Raw genomic sequence first — 11,734 nt, 5'->3', positions numbered from 1 at the left:
AACAATTTGAAAGACTCGCCAGACTTGCCAGTTATCATAAATGTTTGCAGTTCTGGGTTAGGGCAGTTAGGGTTAGTCCTCATGATATAAACGAGAAGAAAGTTCATCATGCAATGTCACAGATTTCTCTCTAGACTAACTGACAATACCACTTCTATCTTGAGGTGTCAACCAGTCAAGCCAGAATGTGCCCATCTTATTGTCAATAAGTAAGGCTGGAGTTATTCGACTGACATCGCGTCACCCCCGTCAACGAACACCTCAGTGGCTTCAGCCTCTACAGATGGCAAGAACATCCCTGCCGTACAACTATGGCAGTGTAAGAAAATGAGTGAACATCTGACATAACTGGAGTAGAGCAATGACAGATAAATCAAATCAAATCAAATCAAATCACTTTTATTGTCACATCACATGTGCAGGCACACTGGCACAGCACATGCGAGTGAAATTCTTGTGTGCGAGCCCCACAAGCAACAGAGATGTGCAAACACAACAACACAAACGAGCAAAATACAAGAATGGCCAACCTGAAACTAATAAATATATGTACAATATATAATAGTGTATGCATTTCTGGATGTGTATACTAAATATTTTCCTACGTGTGTGTGTGTGTGTGTGTGTGTATACACATTTTTACAAATTAAATAGTAAAAAAATAATAATAATAATAATAATAATAAAATATATAAAATATACAGAGTTGAATATGTGCAAAACAAGTGGCATTTATATACAGTGTGGAGTGCATAATGTTGAAGTTCCAGTAGTGAAGCTGAGGTGTCTATGACGTGTTCAGCAGTCTGATGGCCTGATGGAAAAAGCTGTCTCTCAGTCTGCTGGTACGGGACCGGATGCTGCAGAACCTCCTTCCTGATGGAAGCAGTCTGAACAGTTTATGGCTGGGGTGACTGGAGTCCTTGATGATCCTCCCCGCTTTCCTCAGGCAGCGCTTCCTGTAGATGTCTTGGAGGGAGGGAAGCTCACCTCCAATTATCCGTTCAGAGCACCGCACTACTCGCTGGAGAGCTTTGCAGTTGTAGGCGGTGCTGTTGCCATACCAGGTGGTGATGCATCCAGTGAGGATGCTCTCAATGGCACAGCGATAGAAGGTCCTGAGGATGCGGGGGCTCATGCCGAATCTTTTCAGTCTCCTGAGAAAGAAGAGGCGCTGCTGCGCCTTCTTCACTGTTTTGTTTGTGTGTACTGACCACGTAAGATCCTCAGCCAGATGTACACCAAGGAACCGGAAGCTGCTCACTCTCTCCACAGCAGCGCCGTTGATGGTGATGGGGGTGTGTACTTCTCTGCACCTCCGGAAGTCCACTATCAACTCCTTTGTCTTTGCGACGTTGAGGGTGAGATGGTTGTCTTGACACCAGTGGGTCAGGGCGCTGACCTCCTCCCTGTAAGCCGTCTCATCACCGTTGGTGATAAGACCCACCACTGTAGTGTCGTCCGCAAACTTCACAATGATGTTGGAGCTGTTAGTGGCTGTGCAGTCGTAGGTGTAGAGTGAGTACAGGAGAGGGCTCAGTACACACCCCTGTGGAGCACCAGTGTTCAGTGTGATGGGGGATGAGGTGATGCTGCCCAGTCTGACCACCTGGCGTCTGTCAGACAGGAAGCTAAGGATCCAGCTGCAGAGGGAGCTGCTCAGTCCTAGATCCTGCAGTTTCCTGTCCAGCTTCGAGGGAACGATGGTATTGAATGCTGAGCTGTAATCTACAAACAGCATCCTCACATACGTGTCTCTCTTCTCCAGGTGTGACAGGGCAGTGTGTAGTGTCAGGGCTATGGCATCATCAGTGGACCTGTTGTGGCGGTATGCAAACTGTAGAGGGTCCAGTGAGTCGGGTAGTGCAGAGCAGATGAAGTCCCTGACCAGCTTCTCGAAGCATTTGCTTACGATGGGGGTCAGGGCTACAGGTCGCCAGTCGTTCAATGAGGAGATGGTGGAGGATTTGGGTACAGGGACGATGGTGGCCATTTTGAAGCAGGCTGGGACTACAGACAGAGAGAGGGAAAGGTTGAAGATGTGCGTGAACACTCCAGCCAGCTGAGCCGCGCATGACCTGAGGACGCGGCCGGGAATCCCGTCCGGACCAGTAGCTTTGCGTGCGTTCACCTTCCTGAAGCACTTCCGCACATCCTCCTCAGACACAGTGTGCGTGTAAACAACAATAAACCTCTTGTTCTACATTAGTGCTAAAAAATATAAGGTCACTGGGGTCAGAGTCCCCAGAAGAGACCTAGTGTCACCTGAATGGAAAAGTACACAATAATGATGGTCCTCACTTAAGAGGTCTGTCTGCTAACTTATGGATTAAATGCTGTATTGCTATTGTCTGAGTGACATTTTCTTTGAATTTCCCTGGATTATCTTGTATTTTCAGCTTTTGAGTCTACACAAGACATCGCTAAAACATTAGAAACTAGATAAGCAGCAACCAGCACCCACAATGAATACAGATTTATGAAATTCATCCCTCATTTTATTGAGCGTCTTACCTAGCTGTGTCAAGGATGCATGTAATTAAAGCTCTTATATATGCAGTCTGTGAAGTTTGTTTACACATGGAATTTGCAAAGAGGGTTACCGAAGATGATCCTACTGTATTTTGTCATAACCATGTGCCGTCACATGGTGGCAATGCAGCATAATCAATGATGCATGGCCGGCATTGGTACCATTGCCGTCTCTGTTTCTGCAGATAAGAATGTTTCATGACAAAGCTGTTGTCCCTTTCCTTTACGCTGGATGTCACTATTGGATCAGCTGTTTGTGCAAAACTGTTATGCTGACCTTCACATCCCCTCCCCCAATCTGCCTGCCAGGTCTGCACCATCATGTGTGCTGAGGCAGAAGCATGCATGTGTGAATGAGGCTGTCTGCTGCTCCACCTCCTCCCCGTCTCCCTCCTTCACCATCCTTTGCGCTGCATTTTCCTGCAGGAGACTCGTCACTGTGGCTGAGGCTGTCACAGCCATAACAGCTTCAGCATCAGCATCATTTCCTCATCTGTCTCAGCAGCATCCACTCCATCCTGGAGAGCATTCATTTTTCACAAGCGCACACCCCCTTTTACCTCTCTTTCCTCTAGATTTTTAACTCACATCCTAGGTTCGTTTACCCTGTCGCATCTCCCTCTTCCCTTCTGCTCAACTCAACAGTCTCCCTCACCACCATCCACTCTTCCATAGTACCGCTCAGCAAAAAGCAGGCAAGCTGTCTCTTCTTCCTACAAAAGCGTCTCTTAGCTGGACAGCTGGTCTTCCACTGTCCCTCTGGAGGATGATCCTGTGGATGAAGACAGAGGAGATGGCCCTCGGTGAGCTGCTAGTGAGACTGAGGACCGTCACCCAAAGCATAGGTGGGTGGCAACGACACAATCGGAAGCAGCTCTTGTCTCTGGTCATTGTATTTTTTGCTTGCTGAGGATGTTGCATGTTGATCTTAAACATAGACATAGGTGAAAATACTATTACTAAAATGCAGACACAGTAAGAGACATATTATTCCTTTGCCTTGATGGAATCAAGTCCAAATGGACATCAAAACAAAAGCAGTTTACAAAGCCAATGCAGGATCACAATGTCGAAGCGTGTTGTACAGGAAACCACACAAGCTTGAATGTGCTGCTGTTCATGATCATTCTGCCTCAAGACATGCAGGTGCTTAGTCGGAATACGATTTTATCCTCTGAAATAAAATCTGGTTCATGCTGACATTAAAGAGATATTAAAGTATTTACAATGCGGATAAACAGAAATACTATTGCATGAAAAGCTGTCTCATTTTTTTACAGAAACGCAGGCTGTACACAGGGTGGTTTGTGTTGTGATACACTACCTCACTAACCCCAATTGTAGTACTCCACCCTAGAAAACTATAGTGTGTGGAATATGTCTGATTAGCAAAAGTGTTTTTAAAAAATGAGACACAATGACCTTCCTCTGTAACCGTAGAATGATTATTTAACATAACCTTTTCATTTCCGAATAGTCGCACGGTTTCTTTTACTGATTTTGCTGTTAGGTCTGCCTTCCTGAGCTCCCCTCATGGTGTTTTTGTGGTTAGACGGCTTTTTTTCTACTCTATATATGACGTTCTCCTGCTTTTGCAGCTTCTTGATTTATCGCCACCAAATCAAGGACAGACGTTTCTCCTGTGCTAAATTAATGCCACTGATGTGATTTGTGATCTTTGCTTCTGGTCCCTTTTGATCCATTTATAGAGATCTCCCTTAATCCACTCACTGCCAGCACACAACCACTCTAATAAGCATGAACGCACACATGCACAGCCTGCACAGCCTGCACAGACAACCTGCCAAACACTTGGGTGTGTTAATATTTTATTTAATGTTTGTAAAACCTTACTTAGAAAAGCCTACCCTAAAGAGTTATAGCTTTCAGACCCTCATTTCATTTTGCACCTGTACATGTCAAGCTAAAGTGAGAGGAAATAATGTTTTACTAAGTGCATTTACTGGTTTCCCCTTTGCATGGTTTCATTTTTAAGATGATGAAAGCATGGCAGTAGTGAGTGGGTGGACTTGACTAAGGAGGGGGGACTTGGCTATGCCCAGGCTAGAGGAATGAAAATGCAAAGACTCTAAAGGCAAATCAAGAATTGCATCACTCTACTTAGCTAAAATCAAAATGAAAATAAGGTCATATTGTTCCTGGGGGTTTTTAAGTTTGCAATACTATCCTAAAACTGTACATTAATCCAGTCCCTGGTAGCTGTTTATAAAGAAGTGTGACAGGAATTCGCTGTGGCAGGAGAATGAGAGCAGCAATCGGCTCAGAGAGGAGAGTAACGCTGATCACAGAAGACAGCAGAGAGGAAGGGAGAGTGAGGAAAAGGGAGATTCGGGGAATTGAGTCAGCTAAGGATGCATAGGATTTAGCATCATCTAACTTGAAGAACTGTTTTTTTCTTCTTGTTTTTCTCTGATCCATTCTCTGATGGATGTTGCATTGTACACTGTAGAAAGCTGAAGTATTAATTGCTTTTTTTTTTGTCTCCTGTCTGTTTCAACTTCTGGCTGCTGGCTGTCTTTGCAGCGCCATTAGCATGAGTGCAACACAACGTGATATAAACCAAAAACATCTATTTGGATCATAACCTGTAGCTGAGTGCATTTTCCTTTTTTGGTAAAGATGATGGGTGATCCAGTTCATTCGTCAATGTAGTAAGCTGTGGGTGGACAAGAGTCGTTTTTTACAGCTTATTCAAGGGAGAGAGAAAATAAAATATTGGGTAAATGGTAGCTTTTCCTAAATGCAATTAAATAAAGCTAACAGATTTTGATCAGATTGTTGCGAATTACACTTATACAGGTAATAAACCAAAATATTAGACACATCAAAACTTTGACCTGATGATGGTGCTAGAATACAGGTTAAAGGATCACCACGGTAATCATTCTAAGGGACGTGTGCGTGGGTCTTTGTGTAGGTGTGTGAGCCTTTATGGCAGTTTATTAAATACTTAGATGTTCACTCACAAAATCACAATTAAAGACACCTGTTGTTTTCGTACAGGCAGTCATGGGATCACTAGCGTCATGTGTAAACCATGAAATTTCATGGCAGTCCTTTTAACAATTGTGGAGGTTTTCTAGTACAATAACACTGATGAACCAATCCACAGCACCATGCTCAGTAATTTAATTGGCAGAACCATTAGTCAGTTAACTGAAAGGAAAACAGTAGGTTAACTACGAATATAATACTTAGAGCCATAATCACTGGAAACCTCTTTCTGACTTTCTAACTGGGCATTTGACCTACTTCCAGCTGATTTAAAAGGACACATCTAGTTCACTGAGTCACAGGTGTCGGCTTTTCCAGCAGGAATGTGTTCTTCTGCAGCTGGTGAAGCTTAGGGGGGCTGTTTCTTTATTTTTTATTTATCGTGCAGCACACGCATGCAAGCCAAGTGGAAGAGGCTTATTATATATTGCGTGGGGGAGTTTATGGCTTGGAAGGAGCTGACTCTCATGAACCTTTGCTTGAAAGCAGTCCATCTATCCCATGAGTATGGTTACATTTTGATAATGGTCATTTGTAACTGAGCAGATTTTTCACTGTTTCATTGATGGAACATTAACTCAACAAGGAGGTGTATAAATCAAATACTATATTGTGTCAGGTTCCTTTTTAAGCTAAAGGTCAATGGTTCATTCTGCCCTAAGTGGGCTATGCTGTTCATCCTTAAAGGCAGAGCAGGTGTATAACCAGATGGATCCAGCAGGCAACTATCAGCTTCCAGCTAGCCAGCCATGCTCAGAGAGATATAGTACCTAGGGATAGCAAGAGTGGTAGTAAAAGCATTCTAAATTTGTCTTTTGCTAGTTACAATTACTGTTTCATGTAAAACAAAATCTAATGTATCACTATATATATCCACCACTTTTATTACATTAGTCTTGATACAGCCTCTGCCACCACATCAGATCAATTGCTCTGGGCTCCTTTGATCAGCTCCATCACCTAGTGGGGGTGGGGGGTCATAGTTTGGTCCCACCTTCACTGTTGTGATTGGTGTGGGGGTAGGGACAGGCTTAGGGCGTCGGGGGGTTCCCCGGAGGCATCTTCCTTGGGGGGCTCAACCCGGGGTAGCGGTCATGTCCGGTTAGGGGCTCTGTTGGCTCTCAGGTGACTGTTTCCTCGCGGCTGCGTGCAGCGGGGCTAGGGGAGGGTCTGTGCTGACGGACGTGGGTTACTGACCTGGTAGCCTGGCTGCCCCTGGGTGGGTCCGGGATGGGCGTGAGGTTCTGGGGGTGCTCTGTCTCTGGGCTGGGACCCAGACCGGGCCTCGGGGGCTTGGGTCCTGGTTGGTGTGTTGCCGGGGTTGTGGGCAGGTGGGTGCATGGGGGCCCAGCCCTGGAGCAGGGTGCCGCCGGTGCATCGAGCCACCTGGGGGGCTCTTCAACTGGTGGGGGAGATTGTCACATCTTGCAGGAGCTTTCCTCTCCTCAGGAGCTCCCTCTGCAGGAGGGGGAGATACAGGAGAGGTGGAGGAAGATCTCAGCCTGGGTGTTTATTGTCTTATGTAGTCTGGAAGATGAGTGGATGGTGGGGTGGGTGCAGTTTTCTCTGTGGTGGGGTTGGGTGGACTGTCCCGGGCTCTGTGGGGCCGGGCGGCGCTGCTGCACTGGGCCCCGGTCTGGATGGGCCTGGGCCCCCTTTCCCTGGCGGGTCGCGGAGTGTGGGGGTGCCTACTGGGGTCAGCGGGGGAGCTGGCCCCAGGGAGGGGTCACTTGCCCCTCCCTTCCTTCCCTCCCCATCTCCAGCTGCCTCCCCCTTCCCGCTCCACCACAACCACCCACACATGCAGGGCCTTGGAGTAGGGGTATGTCACCAGGGTGCAGAGGAGGCTACCCCCCCCCCCCCCCCCCCCCCCCTCTGTCCCCTTCTGGCTGCCTCTGCCTCAATTTTATCCCACAACTTAGACATTCACATTACTCACACTCTCATTACACATACATATAGGATCTTGGGGGTGGGCACGATGCACGGAGTCCAAAGTACCATCAGGGTGTACACCCCACCCCTGGCATCGTTGCCCACCTCTCAATTTTAAATACACATAGACATTGAGGGCTAGCAGGAGGGACCATGCGCTTACCTGCTGCTCTCTGGCAGGTAGCTCCAAGCCCTCCTGGGTTTTAAATGCACCTTACAACACATGCATCAACACTACAATGAGCGGCTGGAGGGAGGTTTGGAGTCTTCTCTCACCCCCATTCTCTGCGACCTGCTGGAGCAGGGGGGCTAGGAGGAGGAGTTGGCCGTCCGACTGCGGTCTGGAGTGTGGAGCCTTCCTGCTGCTGCGGAGTCGGGGCGGTCTGCCTCCCCCCACCGCAGGGAAAAGGGAAACACCACCTGGGTCTGGGTGCAGTTCCCCCCTCCAGAGGCGGGGGCACCTAGACCCGGTTTGTAGAGTACGCTTGGGGAGTGTGATCGTCTTTATGTCTGTCTCCACGTTGGTTGAGTGTGGAGTAAGTGCATATGAGAGCATGGGGCTCGGTCACTCAGGCGCAGCTGGCTGCCGGCGGAGCTCACGGGCGCGTCACTGCAACTCCCCCTGGCTTCTGCTCCGCGGCTGCTGAGTGAGCCCTCATCTGGGACTCTCCTCAGCTCTTTCCGGGACAGTGGCGCAGCTGCCCCTCTGTTGGTCTTCCTTGGTCTCTTGTGTTCTGGGGGCCTCTGGATGTCTGGAGTTTTGATCTCCTCCACACCTGCTTCATGCCCTGGAGGACGGGGCTGTGGCCCCCCCACACCCTCTAGCAGATCATTACATGAAGGAACCTTTTAAAAAAAACAACAACAACCGCGTCCATGCTCACAGGTGTACACACGGGTGATCACACCCACAAACTACACCCTTTTTGGCTCCTACCTCAAAGCACACTGTGTTCTGTTGATCTTATGTGCTGCACAATAATGTTTAACATTTAGTATTTACTGTCATATTCCCATATATCATTGTGATGTTGTTTATTCTATTACTCTTGTTCTCTTCTGCTTGCTTTCTTTTTTCTTTCTCAGCAGGTGACCCAGGTGATTGATATGTGCATTTTTTTTTCTCTGCCCGTTCTGTTGGTTTTTGTCTTTTGCCCTTCTCCCCCGTCCCTCTTCTCAGCTGTTTCTCTTTCCCTCTTTCTTTCTCCCCTTCTTTCCCCCAGTCAAGTCTGTCCCGTATTCAGTAAGTGAAAATAAAATAAACAATAAAAGGTGAATCAAATGGACCATTACGGCAAGGCTGGGATGGTCAGTTTGGTAAAGTAAATCCGTTGGGCATCTTTCTTTGCCTTTAGACAACAATTCTGAGGGCAAAAGAGCCAAACGGGACAGGCCAAAAAAAAAAAAAAAAAAAAAATCTATATATATCTATATATATATATATATATATATATATATATATATATATATATATATATATATACACTCAACAAAAATATAAACGCAACACCTTTGTTACTGCTCCCATTCCCCATGGGATGGACGTAGAGACCTAAAATTCATTCCAGATACACAATATAACCATCCCTCCCAAACAGTGGTCACAAATCAGTCCAAATGTGTGGTAGTGGGCACATCTGCCATATTGAGATAATCCATCCCACCTCACAGGTGTGCCACATCAGGATGCTGATCTGACATCATGAGTAGTGCACAGGTGTACCTCAGACTGCCCACAACAAAAGGCCACCCTGGAATGTGCAGTTTTTTGCGCTATTGGGGGTCTGGGGACCCAGAACCGGTCAGTATCTGGTGTGACCACCATTTGCCTCATGCAGTGCAACACATCGTCGCATGGAGTCTATCAGATTGTCAATTGTGGCCTGTGGAATGTTGGTCCACTCCACTTCAATGGCTGTGCGAGGTCGTTGGATATTCGTGGGAACTGGTACACGCTGTCGTATACGCCGGTCAAGCACATCCCGAACATGCTCAATGGGTGACATGTCCGGTGAGTATGCTGGCCATGCAAGAACTGGGACATTCTCAGCTGCCATCTGCCCTGAACAATGTGAACCATGATTCATCCGTGAAGCGCACACCTCTCCAACGTGCCAGACGCCATCGAATGTGAGCATTTGCCCACACAAGTCTGTTACGGCGACGAGCTGGAGTCAGGTCAAGACCCCGATGAGGACGACGGGCATGCAGTTGAGCGTCCCTGAGACGGTTTCTGACAGTTTGTGCAGAAATTGTTTGGTTGTGCAAACCAATTGTTCCAGCAGCTGTCTGGGTGGCTGGTCTCAGACGATCTTGGAGGTGAACCTGCTGGATGTGGAGGTCCTGGGCTGGTGTGGTTACACGAGGTCTGCGGTTGTGAGGCCGGTTGGATGTGCTGCCATATTCTCTGAAACGCCTGTGGAGACGGCTTATGGTTGAGAAATGAACATTCAATGCACGGGCGACAGATCTGGTTGACATTCCTGCTGTCAGCATGCCAATTGCACGCTCCCTCATTGCTTGTGGCATCTGTGGCATTTTGTTGTGAGACAAAACTGCACATTCCAGGGTGGCCTTTTGTTGTGGGCAGTCTGAGGTACACCTGAGCACTACTCATGATGTCAGATCAGCATCCTGATGTGGCACACCTGTGAGGTGGGATGGATTATCTCAATATAGCAGATGTGCCCACTACCACACACTTGGACTGATTTGTGACCACTGTTTGGGAGGGATGGTTATATTGTGTATCTGGAATGAATTTTAGGTCTCTACGTCCATCCCATGGGGAATGGGAGCAGTAACAAAGGTGTTGCGTTTATATTTTTGTTGAGTGTATATATATATATATATCCACCACTTTGGGATACACTGAAACATTTACTAAATGAGACCATTTTGAACAAAAGTTTCAGTCTGGACGACTGTAGTGTAGAGAAGATTTCAATCTGCAGTGGTTTATATTTAGCAGTGTGGCTGTGTCCTGTGACCTTCCTCTAATGTACATGAAACCCCAGAGGGAGGGACAGAAGCAGTAAGACCTTGACAAAGAATAGAGCATCAGTATAACTTTGATTAAATAGAGAAGAAATCATGAAAGGTGGACCTGAGGTGAAGATGGTGATATGCTGCAACTGCAGTCAGACTTAAAAAGTAGGCCCTATATAGGATTTGTCATTTGTGTAGAAGGGTATCAGCTAAGCCATCAGCTGATCAGCTTGGACTGCAGCTGAGCTTGACTTTGAGAAAATGCAATGCTCGATTTGAGGTCCCCAGACGATGAATCCTAATGGCTTTGGTGATCCCCGGTCAAAGTGTGTGGAGCACAGAAGAAAGCACCATTATTAATAAGTGTGCATTTGTGGTTTTTAGTTAAATGCCCTGACAACTTTTGGAGTTTTTTTCATGACTCTTTGCAGGTTTTACCACATTGGGTTATTGCTTTGGTCTGTATGAAGGAGAGGAAATTTAAGTTGTCAGTTCATCAGTTCATTCCCTGAAGCTCAAGCACACTTGGGTTATCTTTGTCTGATATTAAAATGTATTTAATCTAAAATATGTTAACTGTGAGAAATAAAAAAATAAAAAATAAAAAAACAGGAAGAGAGAGAAAATAAGTTTTCACAGCACTGTATGTAAGTATGTGCCCAAACACCAAAAGGGTAATAGAAAGTTAAGTATAGGAGGTGGAATATGTCATAAATGGGGGATAAGACATGATTAATAAGAAGACAGGGATGGAGGGATGAGGTGGAGATTAGGGCTGAATCTCTGTGATGGCCAAACCCTTGTCCACACTCTGAAGTCAGTAACTCTTGTATTTTCATTTCTTCATTTGAACATAGTAACCCACTTTAGTTTCCAATAACTTTATTGATTGGTTTGGATACATCTGTTCTATTTGTGAGCGTGTACATTTAGTTTACTTATGTATTCATATCACTTCATTACTTTGATTTTTGACTAACCTTTTTCTTTTTATTTCTTACCTGCCATCATCCCTGGGAGTTCCTGGACAAAAGATGGTAGCCAGGGTTTGAAACCACTAAATGCAAAAAGGGATAATTGGACCACACCGCCACTTCCTACTGAAGGGGAGAATGTGTGTTTTCTTTCATTTAAAAACAAAGTATTTGTATTAAATTAAATATTTGAGTTTAGGGTTTAATGGTTTTGATTTTCTTCTTTAGTGTTTAGTTTATTAACAAACTAGATTGTACTGCATTGTGTTGTGATTTATGATTGTGTTTGT

At 46.0% G+C, this 11,734-nt stretch overlaps 1 protein-coding gene across 1 annotated transcript in view; it reads left to right on the top strand.

The window, feature by feature from the left end:
• The first annotated feature begins 2,858 nt into the window (after positions 1 to 2,858).
• mcf2lb (mcf.2 cell line derived transforming sequence-like b) overlaps positions 2,859 to 11,734 on the top strand; it is a 48,938-nt gene continuing 40,062 nt past the window's right edge. Inside the window, exon 1 of the mRNA XM_086267074.1 lies at positions 2,859 to 3,377. Coding sequence (XP_086123200.1) covers positions 3,299 to 3,377 — 79 coding nt within the window. The 5' untranslated portion in view covers positions 2,859 to 3,298. The remainder of the gene's footprint in view (positions 3,378 to 11,734) is intronic.

Source organism: Aulonocara sp. 'chitande type north' Nkhata Bay, linkage group LG16 (genome assembly GCF_057382095.1).
Source record: "Aulonocara sp. 'chitande type north' Nkhata Bay isolate Kocher_YH1m ecotype deep benthic linkage group LG16, A_spYH_male_GT1.1, whole genome shotgun sequence".
NCBI classification, from domain to species: domain Eukaryota; kingdom Metazoa; phylum Chordata; class Actinopteri; order Cichliformes; family Cichlidae; genus Aulonocara; species Aulonocara sp. 'chitande type north' Nkhata Bay.
Note: the sequence above shows the minus strand (reverse complement) of the source record. Positions and strands in the feature narration are given on the sequence as shown.